The 14,837-nt window shown below is 47.1% G+C and overlaps 1 protein-coding gene across 2 annotated transcripts; it reads right to left on the reverse strand.

The window, feature by feature from the left end:
* Positions 1-3,297: 3,297 nt before the first annotated feature.
* STAMBP (STAM binding protein) lies at positions 3,298-13,435 on the reverse strand. 2 transcript variants are annotated; one of them, XM_070765464.1, is made up of 10 exons: positions 13,345-13,435; positions 11,961-12,174; positions 11,067-11,142; positions 10,824-10,919; positions 10,330-10,693; positions 9,024-9,148; positions 7,855-7,992; positions 6,325-6,437; positions 5,273-5,372; positions 3,298-3,826 (listed from the first exon to the last, which is right to left on the reverse strand). In XM_070765464.1, the coding sequence occupies exons 2-10, from the start codon at positions 12,161-12,163 to the stop codon at positions 3,770-3,772; spliced, it is 1,272 nt and encodes a 423-aa protein (XP_070621565.1). In that variant the 5' UTR covers positions 12,164-12,174; positions 13,345-13,435; the 3' UTR covers positions 3,298-3,769. The 2 variants fall into 2 exon arrangements, with proteins under 2 accessions (XP_070621565.1, XP_070621566.1); XM_070765465.1 differs by lacking the exon at positions 13,345-13,435 and adding an exon at positions 13,164-13,246.
* Positions 13,436-14,837: the final 1,402 nt, after the last annotated feature.

The raw sequence follows: 14,837 nt of genomic DNA on the forward strand, positions 1-14,837 counted from the left end.
AGGAGGGAGGGAGGGAAGGAGGTGCAGCACCAGGCAATGAGGTGAGAAAGGCTGGGGAAGGCAAATCCTTTAGGGTGAAGGGTTTTCCCAGCTGCTGAGAGCACGGAAGCAAGCGGTTACTACATGTCCCATCAATCCTGTCCACAACTACTTCAGCTTCAACCACAACAACACACGAGCACACAACAGATACAAACTTAAAGTAAACCGCTCCAAGCTTGACTGCAGGAAATACGACATTAGCAACCAACTAGTTGGTGCATGGAACTCACTACCAGGCCCTGTAGTATCATCACCAACCCCCTCCAAATTTGACCCTTAGACTGTCCACTGTTGACCTCTCCCGATTCCTAAGAGGTCAGGAAGGGGCGTGCATAAGTGCTCCAGCGTGCCTTCCATACCCTGTCCTAATGTTTCTCTTTTACTAGTATCATGTATGTAAATCCAATTAATAAATGTATGTAAACATTGTTATACAGCCAATACGTACTTGACAAATCAAACAAACAAATAAAATAAAAATTTGGGAAGACTGAGGGTGGATTGGGACCTAGAGGTCAGATCAGTGCTTTTCCTGCCATCGTGAAACTTCACTGCTTCATTTCTGCTAATCTTTGACCTTGGTATTTTTTTTGCTGAGTTTCAGCCCAGCAGAACCAGAACCTGATCTGCAATAAACACAAATCCCTCACAATTTGTGGTAGACTTAACCTAACAAAATCGCAAGGAATCTGGGCTCAATGACAATTTGGGGTATGTGATTGTGGCTATTCTCAGAAAACATCTATTTTGCAGGATATTAGGAGGCCCTTGAAGCCAGCTGGGCTCCTATCATTTGCCTTTTATTTATTTAATTTATTTATTCAGTTTTTATTGCTGATGCCTACAAAGGCCCCCTGGGCAGAATTCCTCTTGGCCACGCAAAACGGCTTCTCTCTGATCCTGCCACACCGCGTGGCTTCCAATCTTTTTTTCTTTGCAGCTGGTGTCATTTGACACACAATGGGTTGTGGGTGGGGAACAAAAGCCCACACTTTCTTTCAACTTTTAATATTCCAGCCTGGCCCTAGGACCCCACAGCCCTGACCTTAGCTAGCCCCCCACAGCCGGCCTTGGAAAGACAGGTGCCGAATGCAAACCGGTCAAAACAACTTGCCTCAAACCAGTCGTGGGCTCCTACTGGCACACCCGATTGTGCGCAGCTCTGTGGCTCTGGCATGCGGGCGGGTTTGAGCGCAAGTTTGCTTCATGCACCTGTTCAGGTAGCAAAATCTTGCATGGAGATGCAGGTGGACGCGTGTTTTGGTTTTTGCTTCCACACATGCTTCCCCGTCACTTCTTTATTTTATTTTTATTTATTTTTACTTATTTGTTTTGTCCAATACACAATGAAGGCTATAGAAGATGTACTCCTAGTAAAATATATCAAAAGAAGAAGAAAAGATATATAGGAGAGACAATAGGACGGGGGATGGAAAGCACGCTGGTGCACTTATGCACACCCCTTACTGACCTCTTAGGAACCTGGAGAGGTCAACTGTGGACAGTCTAAGGGTAAAATGTTGGGGGTTTGGGGATGACACTAGAGTCCGGTAATGAGTTCCACACTTTGACAACCCGATTACTAAAGTCGTATTTTTTACAGTCAAGTTTGCACCGTTTAATATTAAGCTTGAATCTGTTGTGTGCTCATTTTATTTATTCTATTCTATTCAATTTTGTTGCCAATGCTTCTTCCTTCCCTGGTCAAATCCACTTCTCAGCCAGGCATTTCCACAGAGACTCTCTGGCAGGGTCCATGTTGGAGGGGGGGCCTTGTTGCCGTCCCCCCCCCCCTGCTTCCCTTGAATCCACCTGAATGGTCCAGGGCCCCCCCAGCCTCCTCTCTGCCATGGTGGCCAAGGGTCCCTGGGTGGCACCTCCGATTTCCTGCCAGCTGTGCTGAAGAGACTCTGCAACCCGAGAGGACCGAGGAGCCTTCAGAGGCCCAACCAGATGCGGAGAATCTCCCCGTTGCCTTTTTAAGGGAAATGTCTGTGCCTCCTTGGAGGGGGGGGTGTCAGGGGGGAGGGAGGCTAGCGAGGCTGCCCGGGGGAGCGTGCCAGGACCGGGGAGAAGCTCCTGGCTGGCCATCTGCCCCCAAACTCAACAAGGAGAAGGGCTTGGCATCGTGTCTTCAATTCACCTCCAGACCCCTCACGTCAAGCCCAAAAGACAAGAGCGGCAGGGGGAGGAGGGGTGGCCCCTAAACAGGCCATTTCATCAGAATCCAGCTTCCCTTCCCTTTGCAAACAATGTGCTTTGACACAGCGACACACCCGCCAACACAATCAGCCAACACAGGATTACGGAGGAAAGAGGGGGGTTCCAACAGGCACCGAATTGGGCAAGGGAGCCTGGAATCCCGGCCATCTTTGGGTGCCTCCCTCCGCTCAGGATGCCCCAGGGAGGCAGTGCCCCCGAGAGACCCAGAGAAGGGAGGGAGGGAAAGTCTCCATGTGAGGAGAGAGGGAGGCTGGTGGACGGGCGGTGGGAGCAGGGAAAGAAGGCTTTGCATTGGAATCGGGCGAGGGGGGTCTTGAAACGATGGCTAGCAGGAACATTTTTGCATTATGTGGAATTTTAGATTCGGTTTTAGATTGTCTTCTAGTTTATATTGGGTTTCTCACACTTTGTATTTGCATTCATTTCATGTTGCAAGCCACCCCGAGTCCACAGAAGGGTGGCCTAGAAATCCAATAAAAAGTAAAAAGTAAAGTAAAGTAAAATTAAAAGTAAAGTAAAGGTAAAATAAAAGTAAAGTAAAAGTAAAATAATGAAGAAAAGTAAGATAAAGAAAAATAATAAAATAAGATAAATAAACACCACCAAGGGGCAGGTGGCAGAGAGAGAAAGTCCCCTTGGAGCTGCGGACAGCTGTGCTGACAGGGCTGGACACAGGTCCTAGTGAAGGCCACTCACGTCTGAGGAAGTGGACTCCCTCCGTGGGGAAGCCATGGCTCCAACGTTTCCAGAGGTCCCAGGGAAAGCACCCAGAGAGGCTGCACCTCTAGCTATGCAGCCAAGCCTCCTACTCGCTTTCCCTACTGCCTGACCACACTGTTCACCCATTTGGAGACTGTCAGAAGTCACGACCCCTAAAATTTTTCCTCCCCCCACTCAACCCCCTCCCCCTAGCTCATCCCCCAAACCAGAAAGGTTGGGGGCCACTGGTCTAGGGAAGAGCCAGGGTCCACGGAGAGGGGGCGGCACACGAGTCCAATAAATAAGTCAATCTAAGACCAAGAGACCATGGTCTGATTTCCGTTGTGGACACTTCCTTCGACACAACACTTGCTTTATTTCTGCTCACTGGAGTCAACATTTTGGCACCGCGCAGCTGAGCATGAGGATTCCAGACCAGCGACAGGGCTGATGTTTCCCAAGAACGTGCGAGAGTTGAGAAGATCTGAATACAGAGGAGAAGGGGGGATCTTCCCCGCGTGAAGGAGCCGGACCCTCCCAGGAATTGTCCTCCGGTCTTTGTGCCTCTGCGCGTGTTCCGGTTTGCTGAGACAAGCGTATCAAGGGCCGGGGGGTCAATTTTAGTTTATAACTTTGCTTTAACTGATTCTCAGTGAGGCCCCAAATGATTATTCCCGTGGGATCCAGGAGGAGGCAGAAGCCCTTTGCTCTGCGACAGGCAGGGCTCTGGGAGGGAGGGGGAGAAGCCGCCATAAATTAGCTTTCAGGAGGCCGGGGGCAGCTGAGAAGAGGCGCAAGGGCAGCCTCACCGGAGGTCCAGCACTGTCACTTCTTCGGCCATGATGGACACGTGGTGGCACGTCTGAAAGAGAGGAAAGGAAATCAATGCGAGTGAGGCTGAAGGGGCTGCAGGGCCTTCGCTGGAGTGGAGGGACTCCCCCTCGGAGACCAGGCCGCCTCGCCTTCTCCTAAAAAGGCGGCCTTAGGCCTGGCTCTCTGGACACTTTCTGTCCAATGGTCAACGGTTTCTCCCTAGAGAAAGTTGTTGAGAAAGAAGGTGATTATGCAGCAGCTCCAGAGGATCCTGGAGGAAGCAGATCACCTGGCCAATCTCGGAGCTCTTCCGTTGGAGATCTACTGGCCTTGTCGGCCCCGGTGGGACTCCACCACCTGCAAAGCCGTGCCAGGCCCCCCAAGAAGAAACCGGCAAAAGCCCCGGAGCTGGGATGCTGAGCTGGACAGGTGGCCAGCGGGGCCAACGACAATGGATCTCCGAGGGAAGAGGTCAGCCTGAGATTGGGGGAGCGGGGGCAGGGGGGTTGGGGGGCAGTGGTTGCATGAGAAGGAAAAATGTGGCGGCACCGGCTCTCTGGAACCAACTCCCCCCAGAGATCAGAACTGCCCCTACTCTTCCTGCCTTCCGTAAACTCCTCAAAACCCACCTTTGCCGTCAGGCATGGGGGAATTGAATCATCTCCCCCTGGGCACGTTTAATTTATACATGGTATGCTTGTGTGTGTGTCTGTTAGCATATGGGTTTTTTAAAAATCTTTAAATATTTTAATTAATTGGATTATTTATGATTTGTTTTCACTTGTGAGCCACCCCGAGTCTTCGGAGAGGGGCGGCATACAAATCCAAATAATAAATAAATAAATATAAATAAAAATACTAGCCACAACAACAAATTCCTTCCAGAGATTAAGGTCATCCTTTGTTCGGCACCAGCCTGAAGTACAGGGGAGGATCATGGACTCGGAGAAGCAGACAGAAAATCAAACGTGAAAGAGAGAAATCAAATGTCAAAATCGAGGGAAGAGGATCAGCTGTTGGTCATTTATGTCCTGCTGGCCCAGTTTAGCTCCAGATTAGATCATCTCAGATGTTTATTTGGTGACATATCAGAGCTAGTTCCTTACTGCCCTGGGAAAAACACTTCCTAAAAGCATTTGGAGGTGGGGTCGATACTGATGGCCCTTTGACATATTTTTAGGAAGCTCTGAAGGCAGAAGGTTTAGAGACGGCGGGAAGAGGGGGGGGGAGAAAGCTTGTTTTCTGACAGGAGCAGGCATCAATGTCCGACTGCTTTATGAAGGTGTCAGGGTGTCCAGCTCCACGTCAACACTGAATGACGTATGGGGAAAAAGAAGCCAATCGTACAACCAAGGACCAAACCTCCTGCCAAGGGCCAGAAGAAGGGGGGCAACCGTTAATGCAGGAGGGGCTGCCCCGCCTCCCAAGCCCCAGTCTGGGAAAGGCCTCCCCTCTTGGGGGGGGAGCTGCAGCCAGGAGGCCCCCGGGTACTTACAGTAAAGAGAGGGGGATCTTTGCAGTGGGGGTGGAATCCTTTCTGTCTGCAGGAAGAGATCTCCTCCATCCCGTGCTCGGTCAGTTTAAAGAACCCCGTCCTAGACAACAGCAAGTGGGGACAAAGTCAGCCGGCCCCAGAGGCTGCAAAGTGGGGCAGAAGTGCTCCCCACTCGCTCGTGCCTGTCAGTCGTCAGAAAGCTGGTCGCGAAGGGAGCGTGAGGCTCCGCCCGCCTGCCATTGATCCTCTGTGTATACGCAAAGCGTAACAGAACCCAAATGGCGGTGTCCGGGCAGGGGGCTCTTCGATGACTGACAGGCACAAGCAAATCAGGAGCCTTCCACCCTTTGGGGCCAACAACAGCATCCAATTCAGAGAAACCTTGAAGAAACCTGTCCGAAACGGAACAATCCCTTTCTACCTGCAAAACCACAAGATGGAGCATTCTTTAGGTTTTGCCCTTCTGGGCTCCCCAACAGTTAGACTAGAACAGAACTAGAATTCTGATTTGAACAAGCGGATTTGAATAAACCAGCCATGCGGATGAGCTGCTTCAGTTGTGCTGGGATAGAAACATAGAAGCCTAGAAGACTAAAGGCAGAAAAAGACCTCATGGTCCATCTAGTCTGCCCTTATTCTATTTCCTGTATTTTATCTTAGGGTGGATCTATGCTTATCCCAGGCAGGTTTACATTCAGTGACTGTGGATTCACCAACCACGTCTGCTGGAAGTTTGTTCCAAGCATCTACTCCTCTTTCAGTAAAATAATATTTTCTTACGTTACTTCTTTCCCCCAACTGACCTCAGATTGTGTCCCCTTGTTCTTGTGTTCACTTTCCTATTAAAAACACTTCCCTCCTGAACCTTATTTAACCCTTAGACATATTTAAATGTTTCATTCATGTCCCCCCTTTCCCTTCTGTCCTCCAGGCCATACAGATTGAGTTCATTAAGCCTCTGAATTAGTAGAGCAGAATAGAGCGTAGTGTTGTGTAGTGTATCTGACTCAACCTCCCCATCAGGTCGGGACAGAAACAGCCCAGGAACTTACTCTTGATACTTGGGTGAGCAAACAATGGCTATGGACTCTGGCAACATCATCTGATAGGAGCAGTGGGTGTGCAGATCCACGCTGGAGAGGAAGGCCGTTTGAGTGGGGTGAGTCTGGAGGGAGGACAAGAAGGGGGCAGAGTTTTATGCATGGTTTGTCTGGGACGCATGGCTGTTTTTATATTACGGGTTTTAAATTGGTTTTTAATCATTGGATTTGTACGGTGTTTTGTTGTTGTGAGCCGCAAGGGGCGGCATACAAATCTAATTAATAAAAATAATAAAAATAATAATAATAATAATAATAATAATAATAATAATAATAAAAATAATAATAAAAATAACAACAACAATAAAAGTTGACATGAAGCTAGAATCAAGGCATTTCCCCAATCTGTTTTTTAAAAGGCCAAACAAACATTTTCTCCCCCACTTTCTGGAGAATAAATATTTTCAAGCTCCTTAACACATAGCCAGTTTTTATTCTCAAAAATATACTTTTGGGTACAATTTTGAGGAACCTGTGCATTTTTGTTCACAGATACCTTTTTGTATACAATGGGGGGGGGGGGGAATCCAAACTGTAGAAAATATGAACTTCTAAAAAAAGAGAACTAAGGAAATGCGGACTTTTGCGGAGTGTTACTGAAGTTCCCACTGGAGGACTATTGAGTGGGGAGAAGGTGCAAGATTGACAGGCATCCCCCCCACTCAGGACTCCTCTGTTGGGAACACTGGTGGGGGACTAGAAACCAAGACATACGAAGAGAGGTTGCGGGAACTGGGCATGGACAGCCCTAGAGCAGAGGTCTTCAAACTTGGCAACTTTAAGACTTGTGGACTATGCTGGCTGGAGAATTCTGGGAGTTGAAGTCCACAAGTCTTAAAGTTGGCAAGTTTGGGGACCCCTGGCCTAGAGAAAAGGAGGGCCAGGGGGGCTATGATAGCAGTGTACAGGTATATGAGGGGCTGCCCCAGAGAGGAGGGGGTCATGCTGTTTTCCAGGGCACCAGAGGGCCAGACGAGGAACAACGGATGGAAGCTGACCAAGGAGAGATTCAACCTGGAAATAAGGAAGAACTTCCTGACGGTCAGAGCAATCAACCAGTGGAATGGCCTGCCAGCGGAGGATGTGGAACGCCCCAACTCTGGACACTTTCAAGAGGAGATCGGACTGTCACTTGGCTGGGGAGGTGTAGGATTTCCTGCGTAAGCAGGGGGTTGGACTGGATGACCTGCAAGGTCCCTTTCAACTCTAACAAATAAATAAATAAATAATAGTTTGCCAAAGTCCGTGTTTCCTTGTTCCTCTTTTCAGAAATCCATCCCAATGGCCTCTCCGGGAAGCCCCAGAGTCCCTCCTCCTTTGAAGGAAGAGAGAGAAGCCCCCGGGGCCAGCACAGAAACCCAGAGCAGCCCCCAACTGCCCAGGTCCCTCCTCTGCCCTGCAGCCATCCTCTCTTTGGGGGGGGGGGTCGGGAGAGGCCTCGGCAGGCAGGTGGTGGGCCCTGGAGGGGCAACGGGGGCTTACGTGGATCCACCCCAAGGTGATGAGGCTGTTCTGGTCCTGGATGAGGAAGAGCTCCTCCTCACTCTCCGTGTTGCAGTAGTCGGGGCCTCCATGCTGCTTGGGAACAATGACGTGGGTGATGGTGAATTCATTCCTCATCTGGCGCGGGAGAGAAAGAAGGGATGGAGTCACAACCACGTCATGTATTAATACCACTTTAAAAGGCCACACTTGGAATACTGCATTCAGTTTTGGTCGCCACGATGCAAAAAGCATGTTAGAAACTCTAGAAAGGGTGCAGAAAAGAGCCACAAAGATAATCAGGGGGCTGAAGGCTAAAACATCATGAAGAACGGTTGCAGGAACTGGGCATGGCTAGTTTGATGAGGAGAAGGACCAGTGGGGGACATGATAGCAGCCGTCCAGTATCTCAGGGGTTGCCACAAAGAAGAGGGAGTCAGGCTATTCTCCGAAGCACCTGAGGGTAGGACAAGAAGCAATGGGTGGAAACTAAACAAGGAGAGAAGCAACTTAGAACTAAGGAGAAATTCCCTGACAGTTAGAACAATTGATCTGTGGAACTGCCTGCTTCCAGAAGTTGTGAATGCTCCAACACTGGAAGTTTTTAAGAAGATGTTGGATAACCATCTGTCTGAAGTGGTGTAGGGTTTCCTGCCTAAGCAGGGGGTTGGACTAGAAGACCTCCAAGGTCCCTTCCAATTCTGTTGTTGTTATTATTATTATTAAACAAGGCCAAACGTCATGGGAAGGAAGGGGGAATCAGCAGTTTGGTTTCCCCCCCCTGATTTATTCAATTTTTTTCACTAATTCCCTGATAATTCCCTGATGGTTCCCTGTTTTCCACCTTTGCTGGACACCCTGTAACCAGAACTGGACATCTGCTCTCCCTGAATTTATAGGGCAAGTTCCTTACCTTTTGCAATTCACTCTGGGCCTAAAAAAAATTAGGAACTCCTACAATAATGTGTAATCGTGAGTCATAATTGAATTACCGAAATCCATTATGAAAGGTGACAGTTTCTAAAAGCAACAGGACCGAAATACGACCTTATATTCCGGCCTGTTTCTGCCTCACATACTTTCCAAACTTTCTTCAAAGAGTGAGACGGTGAGACACGTGTTACAGTTTGGGGGATTTTCTGGGTTTAGGGTTTATGCCATCATCTTACCAGCTTCCCACAAAGGATCCCACATGTCTCCACACCTCTGGCTGTGTTTGCATCGGCCAACTGCAGGAATTTATGGCACAGGTCCCGGGGGACAATGATGTGGCGAAGACCATCTATGTCCGTGCCTGGAAGGAAAGAACAAATCCACGGGGTGAAAGAGGCGGAATCCCAGCCCAGCCAGACCCCACCTGCTCACTCTGCAGCTAAGAAGACAATTCCATTCGTCACAAGCTCTGCCTGCAACCCCAAAGGCCGAGCCCATGGGTCTCACTTGATATGGGTGACACAGGGCAGAGCAAACTCCTGCCAACACTGGTGAGAATGGTCAGCTTAACCTCTAGCAGTGCTGGAAAATAAAGTGGTTTTGTGCTATTCCAGCTTTTGCACTTCTTCCTTTTTTAAACTGTCAGTGGAGATTTTCAGTCCTCCATGTCACGGTTGCCTCAAAGGTGTTTTTTCAAGAGGCAACTGGACCTTCTGGTTTTTCTTAGAAACATAGAAGATGGACGGCAGAAAAAGACCTCGTGGTCCATCTAGTCCACCCTTATACATGTTTATCCCAGGCCTGTTTAAATTCAGTTCCTGTGGATTTACCAACCACGTCTGCTGGAAGTTTCTTCCAAGCATCTACTACTCTTTCCATCAAATAATATTTTCCCACGTTGCTTCTGATCTTTCCCCTAACTGACCTCAGATTGTGCCCCCTTGTTCTTGTGCTCACTTTCCTATTAAAAACACTTCCCTCCTGGACCTTATTTAACCCTTTGACATATGTAAATGTTTCGATCATGCCCCCCCTTGAGGACCCAGATTGTGGGGGCCATAGGCTGCCTCTGCTTAAAAAGGGCTATTGCTAACATGTTGTAAGCCCCCCTGAGTCTAAGGAGAAGGGCGGCATAAAAATCGAATAAATAAATAAATAAATAGGTTAAAGGGTTTAGTTTTGGGGAAACAGCAGATTTCAGATGACGAAAGGCATGCCAATCAATCCAGATATTCTGCCAAGAACCTTCCAGTTCATTAGATATTAAATAGATGGATTTTTGGCATCCTAAGCATCCCCTCATTCTGCAACAAAGGGATTGGATTGCGCCGGGGGCAATTCTGACAAGGCTCTCACTGCCTTCCCTAGAACAGGGTTTCCCAACCTTGGCCACTTGAATATAGTTCGACTTCAACTCCCAGAATTCCCCAGCCAGCGAATGTTGGCTGGGGAATTATGGGAGTTGAAGTCCAGGTATCTCCAAGTGGCCAAGGTTGGGAGACACTGCCCTAGAAGGTGAACCAAATCCACTCCAAAACATACTGTTTTCTGAGTTGCCCAGCGTGCCGGGTTTTAGCGACCTGTCCACTACGGGAGGCCTTGGCAGTCCACTTCCTCCAGCGGGGCTCAAGGGTTGACCACCGGACATCAGAGTTTGGGGGTCGGTGGGGGGCTGGAGCACGCCAGGTATTAAGGGGCCCTCCGAGGGGCCCAGAGTCGCTGTCCCAAATTGCTGCGCCACCCTCAGCCGCTCTTTCTCCAGCTCCTGGCGCCTGATCATGTCTTCGAAGGCGTGGAACTGCTCCTGCTCCGCCTGCTGCTGCTTCATGCGCGCCACCCGCTGCCTCTCCTCCGCCAGCTGTTGCTGCAGGGCCACGTGGCGGGCAAGGGCCTCCTCTTGCTTCTTCTGGAGCGGGGAAGAGAGGGGTCAGCAGGTCATGGGGGAAAGGACAGCAAGGGCTTCAGCAGACATCACCATTCCCAGAAATGCAGGAGGATCGACCCAGGTCAGCATTCCAAGAGACCCTGTTACTCACCTTCTGTATGTTGTATTCTGCATATTCCTTGTTGTATTTCACCAAAAGCTCCTTTTTCAGCTCCTCTGCTTTAGGAAATGCAACCTCTTTTAGTTTCTGAGTTAAGGAACAAAAACAGCACAAAATTAAAGAAAAGAAGCCTTCGGAACAGGCTAACTGGGCAGCCAACTGCCCTTTGCCCCCGGCCAACGCACGGGCAATTTTAGGGGAAGCTCTTAGAAGAAAAATCGTTTCATCACTTACTTTCACCGTCTCTCTCTTCTCTGGGATGATTGCAGTTTTATATTCACGGTGTTTGGGGAGTTTCTCTATGAAAAGCCTGGAACACATTAAAAAATTATTTAACAAAGTTGAAAGAAATACAACAAAAATGTCATTATAACAAAGTTGCAATTTTACAGCTATTTGTTTCATGCAATTATACACACATTTATATACTTTGAGGACCACTGACACTCTTGCTATGACAGTTAAGATTCTTTCACCCACTGTTGACACAATACAAGAACCTCTAGCAACTCTTTTCTTAATAGGAAGTTACACTGAGTTTTGTAAGACAATTTTCCATTAGGACACTAATAAGGATTGACAGAACAAACAAAATAATCTGTGTAAGTATTTTTCTCAAGCTTCTATAAATATTTGATGAATAGAGATTTTCACTTATACCTTCCAATAACATCATAAAAATAGAAAAGGCAACAAGAAGAGAAAGAAGTTGATGGCTAATGTAGAAAAAAAAAATACTGTTGGGAAAATTGTGGAAAGTTTTGTATTTTGCCATTTATTAGAAATATTCTTCCTTGATGAATGCTACCAAGGAATTGGTGGGCTTGCTCAAGTATGACTATTACCATTTTATTAATTTCCTAAATCAGGGATGGGGCAATTATTCATCAAAGTTAAAAACTCAACTGAGAAACAAACACTTTGGAGAAATTGTAATTTTGGTCCCTACGTTTTAATTAGATGATGCAAAAACCGAGGCAAAACAGGACAAACTCATTCAGGCTATAGATAAATAAGTTTAGTCACACCTGTTGCAAAATCCAGGATGTCTAGCTAATTTGCAACATAAAGATATTCTACAGATTTATCAGAATAGAGGCTTAAGATTGAGCAATGCTTATTTCTTACGTAATGTATTTGTTGTACAATATAAAGGCATGTTCAATGTTGCCTTCTTCTGAATAAATAGTTGCCATCCGGATGATTTCAACACCTGAACGGTAGTATCTTCGTGGTGGGATATCTTCATTCACCTCCACACTACTCCCCATATGGATAAGACCCCTGACCCGGTCTTCTGGGGGCAGGCTGATATCTGCATAGTCAGGCATATAGGTTTAATCTGCAAGAAGAATTGATGCAATATGAATGATATCATTCATTTCAAAATTATTTATTCCATGTATTTCAGATTTCATAGATACAGAAGCATAAACTTGAATAACAAATGAATGAAGAAAATTTGTATTTGGATCCAAAGAAGCTTGAAGCTTTAGCGTTAGTCATGATATTAAAGAATATTTTTCCCTATCAGTCTTATCTCCGAAAGCAGACAATGGGTTAGTCCTATTTAGTGCAATTTCACTGGCTGGGGAATTCTGGGAGTTGAAGTCCAGATATCTTCAAGTTGCCAAGGTTGGGAAACACTGCCCTAAGCCATGGAGGGAGACCCTGTGAAAAGGAGGAATAAAAAAGTTCTCCAGAAGGCGAAGAAGGGGTCCTTCACCTCCATCCTTTGTCCGAGAGGAGACTCAGTTGCACTGTCCTTCCGCTCACCTTCAGCTTCACACTCAGGTGTCCACTGGGTCAAATCTGCATGACTCTGCCCATTATTTCACACTTCCACGTTTCATTAAAATGCACATTTCCCACCAACCAAAGGGGTAGAGGTGTGCGAGTAAATTAATTAATTAATTAATTAGATTTGTATGCCGCCCCTCTCCGAAGACTTGCAGCAGCTCACAACAACAAAACAGTACAAATCCAATGATTAAAAACAATTTAAAACCCTTAATATAAAAACAGTCACACATCTCATGCAAACCATACATAAAGCGGGAACGGCCCAGGGGAATCAATTTCCCCATGCCTGACGGCAGAGGTGGGTTTTAAGGAATTTGTGAAAGGCAAGGAGGGTGGGGGCAGTCCTAATCTCCGGGGGGAGTTGATTCCAGAGGGTCGGGGCCGCCACAGAGAAGGCTCTTCCACTGAGTGCGGATAGATTAGAAGACAGAACAGAAAATAGAAGGCCCTTTGAATGCATACTAATCCGAACGAAATGCCGTTGCTTGCAGCTTTCAAAAGGAAGAATTAATCAGTGGAACTACTGGCCTCCAGAAGTGATGGGAGAGACCTGAGCTGGGGCTGCACCAGAAGACCTCCAAGTCCTCCCCCCCCCTCCCAGGATATTCTCTTTCCTTCCTACAGGCCGCTCGGACCAGCCCTGCCCGCTCGCCGTCCTGGGGCTGCGGGGGGGGAAAGGCGAAAGGCGGCCCACTTCCCGCCCACTGACCTGCACGGGAGCTCCCGGCCGGCAATGGGCCGCAACCGAACCGCTCCAGTAGCTTCCGGCTTCTCTAGGCCAGCTCTCCGACACCGAGATGTAGGGGGGCGGAAGTCGACCCGAGGAATTTCCGCTTCCGGCTAAGAAGCTGGACCCGGAAGCGTGTGACTGTCGGAGGGTTTGGGGGAGCCCCAAGCCGAGCGGGACGAGGGGCTTCCTTCCTCCCTTCCTCTTCTTTTTTCTTTCCTTCATTTCCTTCTTCCTTCCTTTCTTTTTTCTTTCCTTCCTTTCCTCCTTCCTATTTATCTTTTCTCTCCTTCCTCCTTTCCTCCCTCCCTCATTTTTTCTTCCTTCCTTCTCTCTGAGGAGGCTTCGTGGGAAAGCCAGTATAATCCCCTCCATCCGGTCAGAGCTGAATAAACTTCTGGGATGAGAAGCGAAACTTCATAACGTTGGATCCATCAATAAGGGAATTTGATTCGTCCTTGCCCCCCCCTCCCCCAGCGATACAGGATTCCCAGCTGTAAAAAATAGGCAGCTGGAATCTTCAGAATCTCCTACTGTGGACATTTACACAGCCAAACCATTTGTATTTTATAATTATCCAATCAATAAATACATTTCCCATGTTTTCTAGTCTTAAAATTGCAAATTTTTAAATTTCATTTTAGATAACAGAAAAATTTTCTAAAATATCTGCTCATTCAGCTATTAAGTGATATTTTTAGTCATGCTAATGAGGGCCATCAAACATGGGTTTGGTAATATTGTACTTGCTAACTTGGGCTTTTTTGTATTTTATTTTTCTCTTTTAAATTATTAACTTATAAACCATTAATAGTTTTATCAGAATCTTGCAGCTGGAATATAGACATCCCCCCACCCCCCAATAATTGGACCTTGTTACTGCTGATGGTTGCAATTAAGATGCTTCATGCACTGGCCATGCCCACCCTGTAAAAGTAAAAACTATTTAAAGTGACACAATTGAATTTGACACTTGTGCTGTATCTTATCTCCTGAAAGATAAAGAACTTGTTCAGTGTTTGTCCATTACAATGTATTTTATTATAATTAAGGGCTGCAAATTTATTTTATTTATTATTTAGATTTGTATGCTGCCCCTCTCCGCAGACTTATTTTAATGGCATTATCTATATTTCAGCTAGTGCTTTTTCCACCCCACAAGTTCTAAATCTTAACTACACTCCTTTTCTCCCAGCAGGAACCACACCTCATAATTCCATCTACTGTATTTCTATTATATAGCATCTCATGATTAATTCAAGAATATTTCTGGTTTTAAAAGAGCTGCCCCTCTAGAGCTTACTGATGTGATCAGGGATGAACAGCCTGTTGCCTCTCAGGTTTTGGACTCAGTACCAGACACATAGGACTGAGAGAATTTTCTCCAAATCACAACTTTAGCTTTGAATATTTTTTGCAAGCTTGAACCTCACATACCTATGAAAGCAGAACCAACTTCAAAAAAACAAAACCAG

The sequence above is a fragment of the Erythrolamprus reginae genome, chromosome 12 (genome assembly GCF_031021105.1).
Source record: "Erythrolamprus reginae isolate rEryReg1 chromosome 12, rEryReg1.hap1, whole genome shotgun sequence".
NCBI lineage: Eukaryota > Metazoa > Chordata > Lepidosauria > Squamata > Dipsadidae > Erythrolamprus > Erythrolamprus reginae.

Excerpts from the sequence above, each read along its gene's own strand:
- STAMBP (XM_070765464.1), bottom strand. The coding sequence starts at position 12,163 with ATGCCTGACTATGCAGATATCAGCCTGCCCCCAGAAGACCGGGTCAGG. Across the intron at positions 9,149-10,329 it reads GCTGGGCAACTCAGAAAACA|GCACGGACATAGATGGTCTT; the intron begins GTATGTTTTGGA and ends CTTTCCTTCCAG. Across the intron at positions 5,373-6,324 it reads TGCTCACCCAAGTATCAAGA|GACGGGGTTCTTTAAACTGA; the intron begins GTAAGTTCCTGG and ends GCTGTTGTCTAG.